At 40.9% G+C, this 22,136-nt stretch overlaps 1 protein-coding gene across 1 annotated transcript in view; it reads left to right on the top strand.

Annotated features, from left to right (window-relative positions):
- Positions 1-22,136, top strand: part of LGR4 (leucine rich repeat containing G protein-coupled receptor 4) — a 100,640-nt gene that overhangs the window by 40,582 nt on the left and 37,922 nt on the right. The window contains exon 2 of the mRNA XM_065943966.1: positions 14,302-14,373. Within this exon, the coding sequence (XP_065800038.1) occupies positions 14,302-14,373 (72 nt within the window). The remainder of the gene's footprint in view (positions 1-14,301; positions 14,374-22,136) is intronic.

Consider the following 22,136-nt stretch of genomic DNA (forward strand, 5'->3'; position numbering starts at 1 on the left):
CCTTAATTATGGTTAAGCTCTTTATGCAGAGAGAGTGTGCTTGTGTGTGTGCACGTGCATGTGTGTGTGCATGCCTGCACTGATGCATAAATGAATCAGAAGTGTATGCCTGATTTCCCTGGAGGTCAAGGGCATTAAATATCCTCTTCCTTATAGGAATTTGTTTTCTAAGACATATGTCTTCTCAACTTCCCAATATAGTAACAAAACTGCTTCAATAAAACATCCAGTCAACTGTAGAATTGAGAGATTTTATTAGATGGGCATTCTAAAGCAATTACTTTTTTTTAAATTATCCATCATGCCTTTGTTTGTTTGCTTTCTAATTTCTATTTGAGTATAGTTGACTTACAGTATTGTGTGAGTTTCAGGTGTACAACAAAGTGAATCAGTTATACATACACATATATCCACTCTTCTTTAGATTCTTTTCCCATATACGTCATTACAGAGTACTGTGCTTAGGGGTTCCTAGTGTGTGTGTCTCTCTCTTGTTTTATTAAATAGATTTCAGGATAGCCCATTGTTTTCTGTCCAAGTTAGAAAAACAAAGGACCATACTACCCATAATGATCGCATAATTCAAAAGGACAGTGAAGTGTTTTGTGTCCCAGACTTTTTAGAACATGAAGACTTGTAAAAAACAGAGCTGTCCAGAAGTATTACAAAACCTCAGAGTTGAGAGTATTTGCTCCCAAAGATCCAGGATCATCTCTGGTTTGATTGCCTGGCTTCTTCTGTATTGACTTTTAATGACTTGTAAGTCATTCCCAAGGGAATATCTTGAATGACTTTTTATAAACCGTCATCATCAATGTCTGTTGTCTAATAGTCCAACAGAAATGATTGAGTCATCCCAGTTACAATTTTGAGTCATTCCTCTAAGGATAGAATACATTTTACAAGCCTTTTAAAAAAATGGCCATCAGAGAGGAGAAGAGAGAGAGTGTGTAGTGTGTGTTTGGGGGTGGTATTGCGTGCCTCCTGGCTTGAAGGGAAGCGATTGCCCCACAGAACCATCATTGTAGGGATGGTGAAACCCCAGCGTCTGCCCCTGGGTTCAGGCCTTGACCGTTGGCAGCTGGCCTTGGGGTGTAAGCTGCCTCATGGTTTGAAATTTTCCTCTTGCCTCAACATAATGAGGTCAGTGCCTCAGTGTCTTGGAAATGGGAGTTCCTATTGCCCAGGCTGGTGATTGGATGTGCAGACAGTGCTTATTAGGAAGTGCCTCTTGGATTTGGGGTCTTGGAAGGGATTTACTGGGGTGTAGTTTTTTGTTACTGTTGTTTTAAACCTTTAAGTCACTGCATTAGTAAAGCATGGTTTTGTCAGGTTATTTATAAGTTTCTTATGCACAGTAAGTGAAAATTTATCGTGCTATTATCTACTTCTAGAAATCTGGGTAGAGCCCTGGGTGTGGTCTGCTGATGTTAGCCGCTAAGTCGTGTCTGACTCTTTGCGACCCCATAGACTGTAGCCCACCTGGCTTCTCTGTCCATGGAATTCTCCAGGCAAGAGTACTGGAGAGTGTAGCCATTCCCTTCTCCAGGGAATCTTCCTGACCCAAGGATTGAATCCGTCTTCTGCACTGGCAGGCGGATTCTCTACTGCTGAGCCGCCAGGGAAGCCCCAGAGCCCAGGGTGACCAAAGAGAAATTTAGCAAACTCAGCTGATTTATCAACAGTGATGTTCTAACAGTTGAAAAGTAATAGTGTAATATAGTGTTTTAAATGTGTGCCTGTATGTATTTTTAATTTTTAAAAATTTACTTATTTTTATTATCCATGGTTTATTATAAAGGATTTAAAATGAAAAGCCAGATGAAGAAGTACACAGGATGAAGTTCCAAAAGGCCTGGAGCACAGAAGCTTCTGTCCCCGTGGAGTTGGGGTGGGGGGGGTTGTGACCCTCTCAGCACGTGGATATGTTAAAAGCTCAGAAGCTTTCCAAATCTCCTCATTTAGGGGTTTTTTGGTGGCTCCATCACATAGGTGTGATTGATTACACCATTGGCCACACATGGTTGAACTCAAATCAGCAGCCCCTCTCACCTCCCCAGATATCAGGGGGTGGGGCTAAAAGTACATTTTTTTTTCTGATTTTGGTAATAGAATTATTATTTTTAAAAAATCTTTGCCGCTTATCTATACTAACTGCCTCCCCCCCCTTTTTTTTTAAATGAAGAAAGTTCAGGGTAGCCCATTATGACATTCGCTCAAACTGCTACTGTGTTTTAGAAAACCGGTCACTAAAGTGTAACGGTACTGGAGCGTACTAAAGGTACTACTTTAAAGGTTACTTATATCCATTCTACCTGGTGGTGCTGGGAAAGCAGCTGTAGTTTTGAATCCATTTGGCAGGAGGAATAAAAAGATTTGGCTTGAATAGCCAAGTTCTTGAACTGATGGTTCTCACTGTGTCACATGGACAGTATATGTGAACTTGAAACTAAACTATGTTTATGAATCAGGAAGACTGAAGCCCACATCTGCTGAAACAAAATTTCCTGAGACATTACTTGCCTTTAGTACATTTGATGCATTCTGATGTTTTTCTATTTTATTCTCTATTCCTTCATATTTTAGTTGAAAAAAAAAAGTTGGCTATGACCCATTAAAGTGATTTCACCATCCATTAATTGGTTGTGAGCTGAAGTTTTAAAAAATACGCGTCTAAACAGTTTTCGTGGGTGGGTGTGCATGTTTAAAGGCAAGGACCATGAAGTAATGTTTTCCTATCAGTGGTGTTAATAAGTGTAGCCATAATAAAGCACAACCGTTTAGTTAATTAGAATATTTACCATAATAAATGCTGTGGGATTGATTTCTTTATGAATAGTGCATTTTGTCTGCTAGGATGAAGTAATTGAGTGTTTCCAATCAGCCCAGACGACAATCCTTACAATGCTTCTTGTTTATGTTAAATGGACTATTGAAATAGCATTTTGTTTGTGTGTCTTGGCTGGTAATGAGCGCTGTTTTGTCATCTTTAGGGTTACCAGAACAGCTGTTGACACCCAGAGAATGCCTGAGAACGCCCGTTAAGTAGCAAGAAAACAAGGAATATTACAGTTTAACCCTTGTCTATTCCATGTGATGCCAGATGCTAGGGGTCCTCATTCAAACTATACAAAAGAAAAGAATGTTCTTTTTGTCTTTGGCATTCAATTGTTCTTTGCCATTTAGTAATCATTGCTCTAGATTTAGAACATTTTATATTTTCCTCTTTAGGGCACATCTCACACTTGAAAACAGGCTGTGTTTAAAATGACAAAAAGCAAAAAACCTCAAAAACAGTCAGAACTTCTTTCCATATTAGAAAAGATATTGAGTTAGCCTAACTGGCTTTATTTTTTAAAGTTACTCTTTTGAGGATGTGTAACGTAAGTGAAACATGACTTTTGTTGCAGTATGATATTTACACACTGCTGTTTTGCTCTGTCTGTCTTCTACCTTGTTGGGTTAGCATCTCCTTGAAGAACACACCCTTCAGTGTCTCCTAGACTGTATTGCTTCACCGAGACCATAAACAATTACGGCATAAAATATTACCTTTGGAAATGAAGTCATGCGTCTTTCTTAATTGCTGAACCCTTGTAATTCTGAAGGGGGTATGTTTAAGTCTGTCCTGACACACACACTTGCTACACACACTTGCTAACATAAGCAAATGTAGCCTGCACATATAGGAAAAACGTGAATCACAGGGTTTCTTATTTTCTACTAATTATGCATGGAATGTGCAGGAGCAGGAATGTCGAAGTAGAAGTCATAATGATAGATTTTAAAAGGACCTTCAAAGTTAGCAAGTACAGGATATTTTACAGAAGAGGAAGCTGAGTTCCAGAGGAGCTGGAATTTCTTCTTCCTAACTTCCCTTCCTTCTGTCCCATGGCAGTAGGTGGCTGCTAGAATGATCTTTCTACAGCAGATGTGACATGCTAATGTGACAAAATGTGACATTTTTCCTCTAGTAGATTCCCATGCTTTTGGAATAAAGTTGTGATTTCTTGAAGTCATTCACAAAGGCCTTTGGGGATGTATTTTCTGCTTGTCTTGGTAGCTTCTCTTGCCAGTTATATCCATTCTGCTTTAGTACTTCAATTCCTGTGTAGTCTTATCTTGTTGACCCCTCTAGTTTTATCTCATTTAACATATTCCCAGTGTCTACGAACAAAGCTAGTGGAGGTGATGGAATTCCAGTTGAACTATTTCAAATCCTAAAAAATGATGCTGTGAAAGTGTTGCACTCAATATGCCAGCAAATTTGGAAAACTCAGCAGTGGCCACAGGACTGGAAAAAGTCAGTTTCCATTCCAATCCCTAAGAAAGGCAATGCCAAAGAATGCTCAAACTACCACACAATTGCACTCATCTCACACGCTAGTAAAGTAATGCTCAAAATTCTCCAAGTCAGGCTTCAATAATACATGAACCGTGAACTTCCAGATATTCAAGCTAGTTTTAGAAAAGGCAGAGGAACCAGAGATCAAATTGCCTACATCTGCTGGATCATCGAAAAAGCAAGAGAGTTCCAGAAAAATATCTATTTCTGCTTATTGACTATGCCAAAGCCTTTGACTGTGTGGAACATAATAAACTGTGGAAGATTCTGAAAGAGATGGGAATACCAGACCACCTGACCTGCCTCTTGAGAAACCTGTATGCAGGTCAGGAAGCAACAGTTAGAACTGGACATAGATCAACAGACTGGTTCCAAATAGGAAAAGGAGTACATCAAGGCTGTGTATTGTCACTGTACTTATTTAACTTATATGCAGAGTACATCATGAGAAACGCCGGGCTGGAAGAAGCACAAGTCGGAATCAAGATTGCCGGGAGAAATATCAGTAACCTCAGATAAGCAGATGACACCACCATTACGGCAGAAAGTGAAGAAGAACTAAAGAGCCTCTTGATGAAAATGAAAGAGGAGAGTGAAAAAGTTGGCTTAAAGCTGAACATTCAGAAAACTAAGATCCTGGCATACAGTCCGGGGGAAACAGTGGAAACAGTGGCTGACTTTATTTTTCTGGGTTCCAGAATCACTGCAGATGGTGATTGCAGCCATGAAATGAAAAGACACTTACTCCTTGGAAGGAAAGTTATGACCAACCTAGATAGCATATTAAAAAGCAGAGACATTACTTTGCCAACAAAGGCCCATCTAGTTAAGGCTATGGTTTTTCCAATGGTCATGTATGGATGTAAGAGTTGGACTATAAAGAAAGTTGAGCACCGAAGAATTGATGCTTTTGAACTGTAGTGTTGGATAAGACTCTTGAGTCCCTTGGACTGCAAGGAGATCCACCCAGTCCATCCTAAAGGAGACCAGTCCTGGGTATTCATTGGAAGGACTGATGCTGAAGGTGAAACTCCAATACTTTGGCCACCTGATGTGAAGAACTGACTCATTTGAAAAGACCCTGATGCTGGGAAAGATTGAAGGCAGGAGGAGAAGGGGACGACAGAGGATGAGATGGTTGGATGGCATCATCTACTCGATGGACATGGGTTTGGGTGGACTCTGGGAGTTGGTGATGGACAGAGAGGCCTGGCGTGCTGCAGTTCATGGGATCACAAAGAGTCTGGCACGACTGAGCAACTGAACTGAACTGAACTGAACAGATTGAAATAGCATCTGTCTATAAAGGAATATCTGCCCTTTCTACCTCAGTACCGCTGCCCTGCGTCTGGAAGCCTCTCTCTGGCTCCAGTTAGGCTGACCATCTTCCCTTGCTGTACCACACAGATCATGGTATTTATTTGTTGCTTTGTTATTGCAGAGCACCCTTAGGGTAATCTTACCTGTCTTTATCTATCTGGGACCCAGCACACAGTCAGTCAATCCTAACAGGTGCTCAATAAAGAAAGAATGAAGAGACTTGGTCCAGTGCCTTCCAGGTAGATAGCAGAGGCTGGAAAAACAACCAAAACCACACCAGAAAGGCAAATCAAAAACAAAAATCCCATAGGTTTCCTGACTGTCAAGCCTAACCAGTGCTGTGCATCATGTTGTTTGGTTTTGGGGCAGGGTTGGAAAAGAGGACCTCTAGCCTCAGGATGAATTCTTTATCCTGTGGGAGAAACGTGAAGATAATATCATATACATATACTTCTTTGTGAAGGCCAACACAGGCCTTGAGGTTTAATTTACATACAGTAAAGTATGTGCTTTTACTTTTTAGTGTACCGTTCCAAGAGTTGTGATAAATGTATACAACCATGTATCCACACCATGCAAAAAAGATATAGACCATTTCCATTGGGACAAAAAAGTTCTTGCATTTCCCTTCGTCATCAACCTTTCTCCTCTCCCATCCATTTATACCTTGTTCATGGTCATAAGTGTATGTTTAATTTTATAAGAAACTGCCATACTGTTTTCCAGAGTGGTTGTGCCACTAACAGTGTGTGAGAGTTCCAGTTTGTCTATATCCTTGCCAGCACTTGTTACTGTCAGTTTATTTTTTATTTTTTTGCATTCTCAGTTCAGTTCAGTTCAGTTGCTCACTCATGTCCTACTCTTTGCAACCCCATAGACTGCAGCATGCCAGGCTTCCGGGTCCATCATTTTGCATTTTAGCCATTCAGATAGCTGAGTGCTATCTTTTTATGATTTAATTTGCATTTCGCTAATGACTAATGTTGAACATCTTTTTATATGCTTTTTGCCATTTGTGTAATCTTTTGTCATTGTGTAATAGGTGAAGTACCTATTCAGACCTTTTGCCTACTGAAAAATCAGATTTTTTGTTGACTTTTGAGAGTTCTTTCCAGGTTATAAATACAATCCTTTATCCCAGATGTGTTTTGCAAATGTTGTCTTCCACTTTGTTTTGTATTTTTTTGATTTTCTTAACAGTGGCAATAGAGCTTTGAAAGTCTTTAAAAATGCTAAAAGGTGTTTTCATCCATGGAAGCAGATGATTATAAGATGAATTCAGCATTTTTCTCTACATCTCCTATAGTCAAAACTTTTTACTGTATTTTTATTATTTTTTTTAAGATTTGAAGACTGTATACTAGGATATTCAAGTACCTTATATAGACAATGACTTTACAAGATGGTAACTCCTCTTGGTGATAATTAACATCTATTTTTGTGTCAGTTAGGGTTGTGGGCTGCCCTCGTGTCTCAGACAGTAAAGAATCTGCCTGTAATGGAGAAGACCCGGGTTCAATCCGTGGGTTGGGAAGATCCCCTGGAGAAGAGAATGGCAACCCACTCCAGTATTCTTGCCTGGAGAATTTCATGGACAAAGCAGCTATGGGCTATAGTCCACGGGGATCACAAAGAGTCAGACACATCTGAGCAACTGACAGTTTCACATAGTTATTTTAGCAATTCACCTCTTAAGGATTGCAAGACTCTAGAAATCACATTTTGATTCTTTCTGCTGGGAAGCACTGAGCCTTTGTGCTTGAAACACCAGGGAAGATGCCAGATAATATGGAGCCAATTTATCCTGCTGCCCAAAATGGGAGTGGAAACATTTTACACGGCATCAGAAGGGTGTCCATCATGTCATCTAGCAGTGAGAAAACACATAAGGTCAAAAAATATCTCAGAGCAAACTCTGACTAAAATGGCTCCCATCCCATTTTGGCCTCATTTCTGCAGTGTAATTAGAGAGCAGTATCTTTACACATATGTAGCTGTTCTTATTGTTTCCAAAATGCAAGAATGCATTTTAGAAAGGTTAAATTTAATTGCACGTTGCAACAATGTCTTCAGCAGTAATAGCCAGGTAAGAATAGAGCAGACTGATGAATTTTAATTAAAAGAAAGTAAGAGAACTGTGAACCTATCTTTTGATATAAAAACTTCACGATCCCAGCACAGTGCCTTGCCCTTATATGGGTGCTTTGTACTTGTTTGTTAAATAGGTGACAGTGTATCTCCTTGTCTCTGGAAAAGAGACTTATCTCTTTTCTTTTTGGCACAGTGATTTCCAGGTGCAAAGGGGATCCCTCTCAAGATGTATGGCCTGCCAAAATTAGCATCGAGATATATATTAAATAGGCTTTCCTTAAAAGATATTTTCAGAGAATTTTTTTTCCATTTTGTAAGTGAAGAATCATAAGTGTCAAGAGATACACATGTTTAGAATGATAGCATTTCATATTGGTGAAAATATATACCATCCATAGAAAAAGAACCTGTAAAGTATCCCATAAAATAGGATTTCCTGGGTATTGATATTCTTGATGGTTTTCTCTGTATTTCAGTGCTTTAAAAACAGCGAATATAGGTTACTTTGTTGTTATAAAAGTGGTGAGTGAAAGAGATCACTTGCCCAAAGGTTCAGAATCCCGTCAGAAAAGAAATTAAACTTGGGATTTCCCTGGTGGTTCAATGGCTATGACTGAGCTCCCGATGCGTGGGACCTGGGTTCAATCCCTGGTCAGGGAACTAGATCCCACATGCTGCAACTAAGGCCTGGTACAACCGAATAGATAAACAAACCCTGAGGGGGGAAAAAAGGAAATTAAACTCTTCATATGGCTTGTCTAGAACCTTGGTGGTGTGTGAGTGTCTACATTGCTTCTCTGTGAGAGTGACCTTCCCCTCCAGTGTGTCCCACCAGGGACATTTAAGTTTAGTTTTCATTTTTTGGTTTTGTTGAAACAGTGGACATCTGTGGGCCTGAAACTTTTTGGTGGATGATAAAACCCTTGAAAAGTCATTGGAATAGTATTAGTTCTTTATCATTATCAGCATATGTCTGCTGAGTTTCAGGACATCACCACCATTTTCTGGAGAACATATTAGAGAATGATGTGTTTTGTAGAAGCTGTTTGTAATTTATTAAACATGATTTATCGACTTCTCATATGGCCGGGTAATATTTGCGTTATTACTAACACCGTGGCAGCAAAAGTGCAGTTTTATCTAACACAAATAGGAGGGTTTATTCGAAGTTAGATAACATTGGGTCAATCACAGTATATTTAAAATTAAATAACCCCATGGCAGAAGGCCCAGACCTGCAAGCTTGCGGTGGCGAAGTCCGCGGTGGTACACTCTGGGCCATCAGCAAACAGGTTGGGCTCGCTTCGGGAGCATTTTACAGGGATTTTAAGAGGCACCTTGTTGAAACATGATGTTCCTCTCTACTCAGTAGATGCTTTAGCATTAGTGAATTTTATGAGCGGAAAAAAGATAGTTTAACCACTGGGGAGATTTAGCAGTTTCAATTAAACAATTGCACCCTTTCAGTGTTAATTTTGAAGTCGGTGGCTGCTGGTGTTGGAGGTTTCACCTATATTTTCCTAGTGGGGTGATGTGCTTTTGCAGTTTTGATCCCTGTTGTAAAAATTGGGGAGTATTACATTGGTTGTGATATGCATGTGCCCTGTCTCAGTTAGTATACCTTGATAGGCCAAAATTATAAAGAAATCTGTTATGGAACCAGTATGTATAGAAAACATGCATACAGGCATTTCCCCCCATTATGTAAAAGTTCTGGGTTCTGTCCCCTGCTTCATCGCTTATGGTGCAAAGTCCTCCTGGCACAAAGCCATTTAAAAATGGCTCTTATCTTTCCTGTACTTCTAACAATTTTCCCATGAGAAGGTAATTTCCTACCTCCTCCTATCCCTGTCTCCCTTCCTTCTCTGTCAACAGCCAAGCCTCAACAATTTACTTTTTTTGAAACAGTTCTTTGATCTCAAAGAGCTCTTCTATCTCAACATCTTTGACTCTTGGAATTCTGGAGTTTAGAATCCAGTTTTGTAGTTAGGAACAACTCCAGGTTCTAGACCTTCTGCACCATTTAGTATTTCCATTGTGTAAAAGTGGTTTCTTTTCTGGAAAAGAAGACCACCAAAGGCAAAGAGGTGCTCGGCTACTGGCTCTCGGTCCAGTGGATTCACATAGCTTCCAGGAGCAGTAAAACATGGACAGTGATGACATAACACCTGTTACTTATTTAGCTTTTTATATGTGACTTGACGCGGGGCTTCCCTGGTGGCTCAGTGGTAAAGAATCCGCCTGCCAATGCAGGAGATGCAGGTTCGATCCCTGGGTTAGGAAGATACCCTGAGCAGGATATGGCTACCCACTGCAGTTTTCTTGCCTGGGAAGTCCCATAGACAGAGGAGCCTCATGGGCTACAGTCCATGGGGTCGGACACGACTTACTGGCTAAAAAACAGCAACGTGACTTGACATTTTCTGGTCTTCATAGGATGCTATAGGCTTTAGTTACTACTGCCTCCTTTATCTAAATGAAGAAGCCAGGGCTCAGAAAAGATGACCAGCTTGCCCAAGATCACACAGCTAATGCTGGTGAATCCATAGGAAAGCCTTAATCTTCGAGGCCTGCGTCCTTCCATCTATGCCGGGTTGGCTCCAAGTAAGGCCATTTGTTCTCTTGAAATCACTCTTTGGAGGCCTTTGAGTTGGTGGTCTCTGACCTCATAAGATTATTTTGTTTTCTACCTTATACTTATTTTCTTCATAGGAACCCAGGATTGCAAATCTCCGGGTTTAACTACAGATGTTCCTGGCACGATTGTGTTGCTCATTATGAATGTCAAAGCACTGACCTAGGGGTGTTATCTTCTAGCTAAAAATTTTCTGTACCATTTTCTTTTACTTATGTACTTTAGTAATTTATAGGCCCATGAGCCCAATATATTTGTAATTATTGGCTTAGAGCTTCCATTTGTAAATTGTTACAGTTAAGTCATCACCCCCAGCATCTGAAGCCTTGAGCTCTCTTGTTGGTGTTGGTGATGTCAAGTCTGAAATCTACTCTTGAGGCTGTCTGTAGGTTGTTTATCACCATTAGCCCTCATTATTTTAAATGAGTACCCACCCACCTTATACTCTGTAACCACATGTTTCCAGAGCTTCTCTGGAGATTACATCTTGCAGGGCCCCCCCCCCCCCACCTTTCTTTTCTTTTTCTCCTCCTTACTTGCAAATGCTTTGTAAGTGAGGCCCAGAAAATATGAAGGAACACACCTAAAAAGATAGTATATGAAATTCAGATCAGTTTGGAAACAAGTGTTGCTTCTGACTCTGAAGCTTTGGGAGAAAAAAAAAAACCTCACCATGTGTGTTTAACACATATTAGTTTGTAAATATGGAGTCCCACTAATTGCATTTATAGCTCACAGCAAAACTACCTGTTATGTCTTGTTACTTTGCGGGGGGGGGGGTGAATGAGAGAGTTATATAGGTGTATGCATTTTACAAAATTGGAATTCAGGGAAGAGTGTGGTGTAAATTCTTTTATAATTATGTGTCTTTTTCTGCTGAGGCAATTAGTCAGTTTTTCTGTTGCTGTGATGCTCACCTGAATTCAGGTGTCCCAAACTTAGAGGAAGGGCTTCCCAGGTGGCTCAATGGTAGGAGAATCCACCTGCCACTGCAGGAGACATGGGTTTGATCCCTTGTTCGGGAAGATCCTCTGGAGGAGGAAATGGCAACCTTGTCCAGTATTCTTGCCTAGGAAAACCTATGGACAGAGGAGCCTGGTGGACTGCAGTCCACGTGTCACAAAGAGTCAGACACGGCTGAGCACATGCACATGCAAATTTAGAGGAAATGGTGTGGAGTACCTCCTTCCGGAAAGAAATGAATTACGGTTGTCCTCCTTTTCCCTTTTTGGAATGACTAAAGAACACCAAAATTGTGATATTTTGCAGAATCACTGCTTACTTATTATTTTGCTTTTCCGTGTGATTAATAAAAGTTTTGTTGTATTCTTAAGAATGATTTTATTGGTTAAAGGTAAATGTGTTTTGGTTAAAGGTAAATGTGACAGAGGATGAGAGGGTTGGATGGCATCACCGACTCAACAGACATGAGTTTGAGTAAACTCCGGGAGTTGGGGATGGACAGGGAGACCTGGTGTGCTGCGATTCATGGGGTCGCAGAGTCGGACACGACTGAGCGACTGAACTGAACTGTGTTTCCAGTGGAAGTGGTTCAGTTGTTTTCTAATGACAAACCAGGAGTCTTTAAACGTTGCCTTATGGTCAGTTTCCAGAAAGCTGCCTTTTCTATCAGGTGAACCTCCTGTATTTTCATCAGGGAGGGTGAGCCCCTCCATGAACACTACCCAAAAAATGAATCACAGAAGTATATGTCAGGGCAGGATGCACCCAGTGCATCCTGGGGTGCATCAGTGTAGCTCCCCGCCCCCACCATTTTACAGATAAGCAAAGCAAGGCCCAGGATTAAACAGTATTCCTTCTGATCCCTGTTGGGGTGCTGTTTCTAGGATGTTGGTCCAGTGTTTATGAGAAATGAAAGGTTCCCCCTCCCCTTCCCCAGGGATAATAATAGTTAACTAAATTAGTATCAGGGCCTGTATTTAAAAATAATAATTCCTAGAAAAGTGTATTAATTTTGTTTTCTTATAAACTATCTTTAGTAGAATTTGAGTTGTTTTTAATGATAGACAACTTTGGAATGCATGTGAATCCCTTTGGTCAGAGGATTCATCTCCAGAGAATTTTCAGAATTTTGTTTCTTCAATAGCTAAAGCTATTTATAGTTTTATTATTATTATTATTTTCAAGCAGAAGCGCCCTTCCTGAGATCCCCTGATTATCTTGCCAAGGTCTTGGGGGCAGTGTCCCCCCCTCTTTCTAACCTTGGTTGGACTCAGGATTTGCTTTATGTACTGACTACCACTGGAGTGAAGTAGCAGGATCCAAATGATGTTTTAGAAGACTTGAAGTTTGGAGTTAAGATCTTGGACTCGAACTCACGTGTCCTGTTACACCACTTGCTGGTGGCCTCAGGGAGGTTCTTTTGCCCCAGGAAGCCTCAGTTTCCCCCTTCATAGAATGAGATCTACGTGCAGTCTTATCCTCTGATCGGTATTCGCAACATGTCAACTGCTACTGCTGTTTTTGCTCCTGCATTGTTATTTTTATTCCCAAGCCAACACGTTTCCCAAACATGCCTTGAGAAAGCCTAGTAAGAAGGAAAGCAAATTCCACTTTTAACTGTTAGTGAGAGGAAAGGTGGGGAGAAGGGACTGACCTACATTGATTCTCAGTGTCCTTTGAAGGAAAATTTTACCTGATCAGAGTAAGGAAAAGAAAGTGGTATTATTGTCAGCTGGTTTCTGTGTGCTTGATTTCTCGTCCACCTTCTTAGACCCATTTGTCTGATCCAGTCATGGGAAAGTCACATGTGTGAATTTTTATGGTGCTTTATAGAAAGGAGAGACCTGTGGGCTGAACCTCAGAATTTAACAGCAGATAAAAAGGCAGGGGCAGGCTTCCTTGGTGGCTCAGTGGTGAAGAATCCACCTGCTAATGCGGGAGATGCAGCATTGATCCCTGGGTCAGGAAGATCCCCTGGAGGAGGAAATGGCAACCCACTCCAGTATTTCCGCCTGGAGAATCCCATGGACAGAGGAGCCTGGCAAGCTACAGTACGTGAGGTTGCAAAAGAGTCAGACTTAACTTAGCGACAGAGCAGCAGCAACAACCACAAGAGAGGCAGGGGCGCCTGGGTGAGGCGGGCAACCCAGAGCCTGCAGGGACTGTCCCTGGTGAGGCTGCCTTCACCGGGGTATCTCACCGTCCAGATTAAGCAGAGTGTGGAAGGAGAAAGCCAGTCCAAAAGGCAGCTGTCAGAGAAGAAGAAAATAGTTAATAAAGGTTTTTTTCCAGCTGTTTGAACTAGTTAATTGTTGACTTATATTGTCGAGTGGGTACGCTCCTTGCTGCTGTCTCTTTAAGGAAAAACTGGAAGTGGACCACATACCTGTCATGTACACACTTGTTTGCAGCCTACATCTATTCATAGGCTAAAAATGAAATCTACTTACAACTATTACCTGGAGGACTTTTATAGGTTTTGCAGAAAATATGACTGGGGTACAGTTAGGACCTGTTTTATTATCCCTGACAGTGGCTTAAGAAGCCACCCGTACCTGTAGATCTCTTTTATCAAGTTCTGGGTATTCATTTGTTTATTTTTGTCAGGTACAGAGTACTTTGAATACGCGAGCCCTGAAAGGTCACACCAGCTCACTCATTGTAGGTAGTTGGAGACATTTTTTTCCAAGAATACTTAAAGGGCAAAAACCCAGGATCTGGATATAGCATAAATGATGGGGTATACTTTTTAATAAAACATTGAACTTTCCTGTTTTCTTAACACTGCATTCTGAGGCTAAATTATGACTATTCCTATGTCTGTCTTCTACGCTCATTTTTCTTGCTTCTTTACAAAATTTTATCACCTAATTGTCTTTCTGTTGAATTAAGTGCTTTAAGTCTAATATCACATAGTTAACCATCTTCTTAACTTTATGTTTTCCAGGGATATCAGCATGAATAACATTACTCAGTTACCAGAAGATGCATTTAAGAACTTCCCTTTCCTAGAGGAGTTGTAAGTATCCTTTTGAGAACTGTTTTTTATTTGAGTATTTCTCCTTTTCTCTTTGGAAATTCTCACAACAGAGATTGTCTGCTGTTTCTCAGGGGACACTCAGAGAACTGGATTCAGTGGCCTCAGTATAGTGGAAACCATGTGTTTTGGGAGAAAAAGACTTGAGTTTTTAAGAAGTGTGATCACTGAAGTTATTTTTGAAAGTCAGGATGAAAAATGCTACTTCCATGGGACTTTTTTGCTGCAATTGTTATGACCACGAATGAGGCAGTGACACAGGTTAATTACAGCGCTATCCCAAGATAACAAGGCTGCTATGTAATTACCATGATTGCCACAGGAGTTGCTGTGTGGGCAACAGAACCGTAAAGAATAATCCACAGCATTTCAGGGTCTTGGTGCAGCAGATGACCTCAGCGTGAGCCAGCAGAAAACTTGTCTCCTTGGACATGGGCAGGTGGTCTTTGGGAGTGGGGCAAAGACATGGAGCCTCCTTCGGGTCTCTGAGAACACCTTTAACGTTAAGCCTGTGTCTGAATTTGGCAGTGTCATCTCGTATTTCCAATTTAACAGCTTACATGGGGGAGAAGTTCTTTCCACCTGTAACCTCCATTTTGTTTTTCTCTCCATACTTATTTAAAGTTCATCATCAAAATAAGCACTTTTAGATTTTATAGGAATTGGCAACGATCAATAGTTTTTAAGAATTCAGAAAAATAAAATAAAGTCATAGTTGACTTCAGTTCAATGGAGGGCTTTAAAAACAGCTAAGCTAATGGATTATGTAATATGTAGAGGCAAGAAGGTGACAGTTTGATGGTAAGAACATCAAAGCGCTGTAGCCCTGAAGGAATCTAAATTCATATTACAGATTGTGCCCTACAGCCAGCTGTTGAGTTTTAGATCCAAGTCAGGGACTGTCTCTCCTATCTTAGGTTGACCCCTCCCTACACGTGGGGACTAGGAATCGAAAATAAGACAAGCAGGTTGTGCTCCCAGTTTCTGACACTGTTGAAACAGCAGTTAAGGATTTAGTGAAGTTAAGGAGAAGCTTTTCTTCCCACACTACTTAATTGAACGTAATGTTCCCACAGCAAAAGTTGGACAGAGATTCTTTGCCACTTCCAAGCTTGTGAACTGGGTCAAGTTATTTAACCTCCCTCTGTTCAGTTTCTATGTCTATAAGGTGCAGATAAGACAGAACGAATTAAAATAGATGTTAAATACTTAGGACAGTGCATGAAGCAGAGTGAGTGTTATGTAAATGCTGGCTGGTATTTATTTCATCATTTTAAAAGTGCTTAAGGTGGGGGGAGGCGGGGAGCAACAGCTTGTATACCAATTGCTGTCATGGGTTACAAGGTTTCAATGTATGTTGTACTTTATTTTTGCCTGTTTGTTTTTTTTTTTTTTTCCTTGAGTGAAATTAATTCTTTTGTAAGAAATAGCTCTTCGTTTTTAATTAGACATTTACAGTGAATGAAAAAGCAGTGAGCTGTGTATTTGAAGCCCCCCAATGCCCACCCTCCCAGTCAAGCCCAAGGATGCCCCACCCATTTCTTTTCATTTCACATATAGTTTCAGCCTTTAGGATTAGTCTCCCTTTACAGAAGTAATCACACAGTGAAAGGCCATTCATGAGCACGGGTTCAGCTGTTGGATCAGCCCCAGCGATATGAGACGCGCTGGGTGAGAAATGGAGACGCCCTGCTTGTTCTGGGAAACCATGTGTGTGCACCATGTCGCCAATGCCTGTGACTGTCAGCCAGTCCCCTTGGAGGGATTGGTGGTGAGCGCCTGGATGTGGAGTCCACCCTGGCTAATCTCTGCTTTGTAAAGTTCGCATCTTGGATTTCGTAAAAATCTCAAATGACCAAGCATATATCAAGCTCACAAATTCTGTCAACTGAGAGTTTTAATTGGAACCAAATTGGATTTGACTGCCAGCCCTTTGTTAGCGAGGTTTTGTTCGCTTCACATTCTGCTTATGGCAGCGAGGAAGCCCATCCCGTGAAGTCCGTACAGCTCCTCCAAATACTATATGGGATATCAGAAATGAATTTGGTCAGGAGCGCTGATGATTAATTTTAAAGAGTCCTTCAGAATAGTCTTTCATATGCTGGGAGTACTTACAGGCATTTGAGGGAATTTCTTTTCCATGTTAATAGAATCAGGGTAAAAAGCCCGTGTTTTTTCTTTACAAAACACCGTAGCTGAGTTTGACATTCCAAAATGATGCTGCCAGGAGTATTGTAATATTTCAGAAACAGCATCACCCTTTGTCCAAAAGTCATCTGGAAGTCATTTAAGAGTGATTGTGAAGCTGAAGTACCCGGAACAGAAATGAGTGATTTACTGAGGGCTTTTTTTTTTTTTTCCACAATAGTTAATGAGGTGTGCTTTACATGATGTGACTGGTTTGGCTGAATTTTATATGATAATCCAGAATGCTGGGAGTATTGGGTGGAATCAGTTTCCAACTTAAGAAGTGCTTATAGATGTTTACGCATTCACTTGTTCTTGCGACAAACACGAAATCCTGCTCTGTGATAGGTCCTATGGTGGGTGTCAGGGACACCAAGACAACAAGTTAAGTGTGGTCTTTGTCCTTGGAGTCGACAGTTTGTCTAGAGCTGTGCTGTCCAGTACCATAGCCACTAGCCACAGATGGTTATTTAAATCTAGACTTACAATAATTAAAACTAAAATAAATGCTCAGTTTTTTAGCGGAGCCAGCCATCTTTCAAGTGCTCAGTAACCACCTGTGGCTAGTGAATCTTGTGATGGTCTGTGCAGATGTAGAGTTTCCATCGCTGCAGAAAGTTCGTTTGGACAACAAGGGTCCGGAGGAAGAGGTGGTGCAAACACTTGGCGTGGCGTGGTGAAGATTGTCCAAGTGTGTGCAGGGCCAGCGGAAGCCTGAAGCAACCTGTTTATTGAGACTGGAGGATTAGGGAAAGGCTTTCCAGGATAGCTTCAGCTGAGTCTTCAAGGACACATGAGAACTAGCTTGGTGAGGATGAGTCGTAAGGATGCTCTAGAAAGAACTTTACAGCGTGTGCAAAGGCACCAAGGTAGACATTTCAGAAGTGTTAGGACACAAGACGATAGTTATTGCAACTGAAATAAAAAAATGTGAAATATTGAAAGGTAGAGAAATGTGAGGAGATGAGGCCAGATCCCCAAGGGACTTTTTAAGCGAAGGAGTTTAGACTTTATCCTGAAGGAGCTGAATTGGGTATGAGGGTAAGTGATAGGGAAGCGACTAGGATTTTTTTTCCCTGAATGACTGGATGCCATTCACTGATTTCCCCCCCCCACCCCCTTTCTCTGGGAATCCAAAAACATAGGATCTGACCCTAAATTCAATACATAAAATGTATAGTCTTGAGACAGTCTATTGATTTCCATATCTCAATTTCCTACTCTTTGAAATGGGACTCTTCACAGTAGAATTATAAAGGGAAGTGGGAATTGTTTATGTAAAATGTAGCATGAAGTGCTACATTGACATGAATAATGTAAATTTCACTAATCCTATTAAACATTGCTGTCTTTTTGAAGTATTTGGGGGAGAGGTTGTTTAGCTTGGAGATGGGAGTTAGAATAGGCCCATGTAGATTTCCGTTAGTGATATGAAAGGAAAGGCAGAATTTTTGGAAAATGTTAATTTAGCATCCACAAAGTTGGTGTCTGATGTGATGCTGTGTGCTCAGTCACTCCATCATATTGGACTCTTTGCGACCCCATAGACTGTAGCCCACCAGGCTCCCCTGTCCATGTAGTTTTTCAGGCAAGAATACTGAAGCCGGTTGCCATTTCCTACTCCAGCGGATCTTTCGAACCTGGGTCTCTTGGGTCTCCTGCATTAACAGATGGATTCTTTACTACTGAGCCACCAGGGAAGCCCCCATACTACATGTTACTGTCGTAGTATTTTGGCTGTCCTTAAGACCTGTCAGGGCATTGGTAGCCATTTAGGGAATGGCTGAAATGTGGAGTTGTGAAATTGATTTAATTAGAAACAGCAGAAGGAATTTCCAACTACTTTTCCATAGGCTCCCACTGAGAAATCCATGAATGTTACTTTGAGCTTAGATGTTGCAACAGCAGTGGAAACTGTTGCCAGCTTTGGCACTTGTACAGTTATTGTTTAATGCATACTATAAGACTAGGCTAGTTCTGTTTCAAAATGTACTTTGACTTTGGAACTCTTCACAATGCTAAAGTGAAAATTAGGTCTCTGAGTACTTGTTTTTTTGGGGGCAGGTGGGTCTGTAGGACAATTAATTCCTAGTAGAGATATTACTTTACAGAAGAGAACTAGTAAGTAATTTGAACAGGAAAATAAAGAGTGGGTTAAAATTAAAAGTTATAAATACCTTAGCCAATAGTTGTGTATATACACACACACACGTACATGCAGACAATATAAAATGTGTGTGCATTTTTTCCAGAACCACTTGAAAGTAAGTTGCAATCATTGAATTCTCCTTTACTTCTAAATAGTGCATTGTTTATCCCCAAACCACAAGGATATTTGTTTAAATAACTGCAGTGCAGTTGTCAAACAGAAATAGATTCCTATGTATTATTTGGTTTGTAATTCTTATTCAGATTTGATAGCTAATCCAGTAGTATTCTTTAGCAAAAAGGAAAAATGTAAAATTCTGGTTCAGGAAACATTTAGAACCACAAGTTGCACCTCGTTGCTATGTCTTGCTAATCCATTTTGATTTTCTAAGACTATGTTTTATGGTCTTTATTTGAGTTACTGCATATAATTAAAATTGGTCAAGCCTGGCAAAAGGAAGTTATTTTAGGGTTCAATAGCATTAATAATGGCAGCCAACATTTATTGAGAGTTTATTATATACTAAAAAACTTAGAGCATATAATCTGGTTTAATGCTCACAAGATTCTTATATATCATCATGCTAATTTATAGATGTGGACAAGGAGGCTTTAGAGAGGTGAAAAACTCACTAGGTCATATAGTAAATAGCAGAGCCAGGATCTGAATTCATGTCGATCTGATTCAAGTATTTCGTCTTAATTTCCAAGCTGTGATACTGTCTCAAGAGACATAGGATTGGAAGGAGGCTTAAGAGTATACCTATTTACTCTCATCTACAATGCTAAGTATGTCCCAAGATAACTGTCAAAGATGGTTGGCTACCTAACATATCACTTAGTAAGGTCATTGAACAGAAAACTTATTAACAAAGAGATCTTCCTATTAAGAGGTTTTCTGTTCTATCCATACCATTTTATAGATGAGACTATTAAGGCTCAAGAGTAGATGTGTGACATGTGCCAAGTACTACAGTTAGTATGCATCTGAGCCAGAATTAGACCCACCTAGTTCAATGCCGTGTCCACTAGGTCCTATCATCTTTCATATCTGAGATGCAGAAGTAGTCTCAAATAGTCTTACTGGGTTGTCTAGAGCTCTAGAAAGTAGCAGACTCCGTTCTCTTCCAATATTTACAAGGAGTTTCCTTTGTTCCTTTCCTTTGTTCCTTTTTTCCTTTGAGTAACATTTGACTCACTTAACGTTTACTCCCTTGATGAAGGCTTCTCAGATAAGCTTTTTCAATTGCAATAATTTCCCCCTGTGATTTTTGATAAGTTTAACTGTGATATTTAACAGTTAAAAATATTTTCTTGGAATTCTCTTGTTCCTCTTTATAGTGCCTTGGTAGGATGAGTTGGTAGCAAAGATCCCTACCTTTGCTGCTGGAAACTACGCAGTCATCTCACAGAGGCACATGGGTGCTCTCTGACTCACACCATTCTCCGTGTGTAATGTGGGGACCTCTCAGATTCAGTTTAAGGGTGAGAAGAGAAATGGGAGGGACCCTGTACTAACTGGACCTTCTGTGTACTAGACAGGTCCTCTTAGACAAGGATTGTCTTGTTTGAACTCATAAAACTCCGTGGGCTATATGTATTCCCATTTTGGTGATGAGGAAGCTGAGTTTTTCCTGAGGTTGATTTCCCAAGGTCACATAGCTTGTTAGTAATGGGTCTGACTTTAGTCCCACATCTGACAGTGTAGATGTGAAAAGGACAAGGAAAGACTTTAGCAGACAATTCATTGATTCATCAAACTTGTGTTAGGTAAAGAAAGCCCTGTGTGCGTTGTTGGAGTCAACTGGGGTTCTTGCCTTCAAGAGAGATGAATGGTGTAGTAGAGTTGTGGGAGTTCAAAGGAGAAAGGAAGGGAAATAACTTATAGCAGAAAAGATTAAGGAAGGCCTCATCAAAGAGCTGGCATTTCGAGGGAGAGCCCCCAGGGATGGCAGGAGTTAATCATGAGGAGATGTGGGAAAAGGAGGATGAGCAAAGATATGGAAATAGACTGGGACAGGATGTAGGAGTGCTGTGTTTGGTTTGATTTTAGAAGGGATTTCTGTTGGTTTGATTTTAGAAAGGATTTCTGAAAGGAAATTCTGGGAAGGAAACCTTGAAAGGAGTCGAAGGCCAGGCTGAGGACATTTCTTGGCAGACCCGTGGAGGAGGGTCAGGTGTTATGTGGCTATGGAATTTTGAGCTAGGAAATGACTTGGGCAGATGTGACCTTCCATCATATCAATGTAATCTCATAGTACAGAATAGGATGTGCTTGCCACTGAGTACAGGGAAACAGATGAAGATGATACTGGCAGTAGTCCAGGTGAGAATTGTGAGACTCTGAACTCAGGTAGATGAAAGATAGTAAGACGGAAGAGGGAACTTGGCCTAAGGTGTTATGTGAATAGACTCAAGAGGACATCTCACCTGGGGTGGCAGGGGGTGTCGTCAGTAACACTTCATTTTTATTGTATTTATTTATTTTTGTAGTTGCAGCATGTGGGATCTTTAGTTGCAGCAGTCAAACTCTTAGTTGAGGCTTATGGGATCTAGTTCCCAGACCAGGGATCGAACCCAGGCCCCCTGCATTGGGCGCATGGAGTCTTAACCACTGGACCACCAGGGAAGTCCAGTCCAGCACTTCACTTGTAGATTACCAGGAGTTTGGTGGTGTTTTGACAAAACTAAAGACCATGCAGTAAGAGAAATTGGTCCAGAAGAGAAGATAGTACATGCAATTCTGAATATACAGCTTGATTTTAGGTGAGAGGGGCATAGGGACATCTGGAAATACAGATGTGGAGTCAAGACTTGATTTGGATGGGTGGGGATTCTAGGATGAAGTTTCACGGGTATAGATTTTAGAGTCTTTTATTTGAGGGGATTACTGGAAACATTAGGTAGAAGAGCTTGCCAAAGGAGAGAGGGCAGAAGGAAAGGGAAGGGAGCCAAAACCAACTCATTGGGCAACACTTGAATCAGGGTGTGGGAAGAAGACCAAGAGCCAGAGGAGCAGGATAGCTAGGGCAGAACCGCGCTCTGGGAGCTGTGGGAGGGGAGGCTTTTCACAAGAAATGAAGGATCAACATTGGCATGCTGGAGAAAGGTGCCCACAGCCAGATCATGACAAAAGGCCTTGCGTTTAATTTTTTTTTTTTTTTTTTTTTTTTGAGAGTCCTCTCTACTGAGGTTTGTGAGAGTGCCTTTAGGGTAAAGAAGTTCATCTTATAGCAGGCGTTTGGGGATGGCTAGTAGGTAGTGCCTAGTTTTTAGAGAGAAGATGCTGTTTGACATATGTCTGTTACCTGACAGGAGTCTACAGGTTGTAAGAGACGGAACCCCAGCTGAGGTATCATAGTTTATTGTCTCAGGGGGATCTAGGAAGTCTAGAGATGGAGTTGGCTTCA

This window comes from Muntiacus reevesi, chromosome 9 (assembly GCF_963930625.1).
Source record: "Muntiacus reevesi chromosome 9, mMunRee1.1, whole genome shotgun sequence".
In the NCBI taxonomy this organism is placed as follows: Eukaryota; Metazoa; Chordata; class Mammalia; order Artiodactyla; family Cervidae; genus Muntiacus; species Muntiacus reevesi.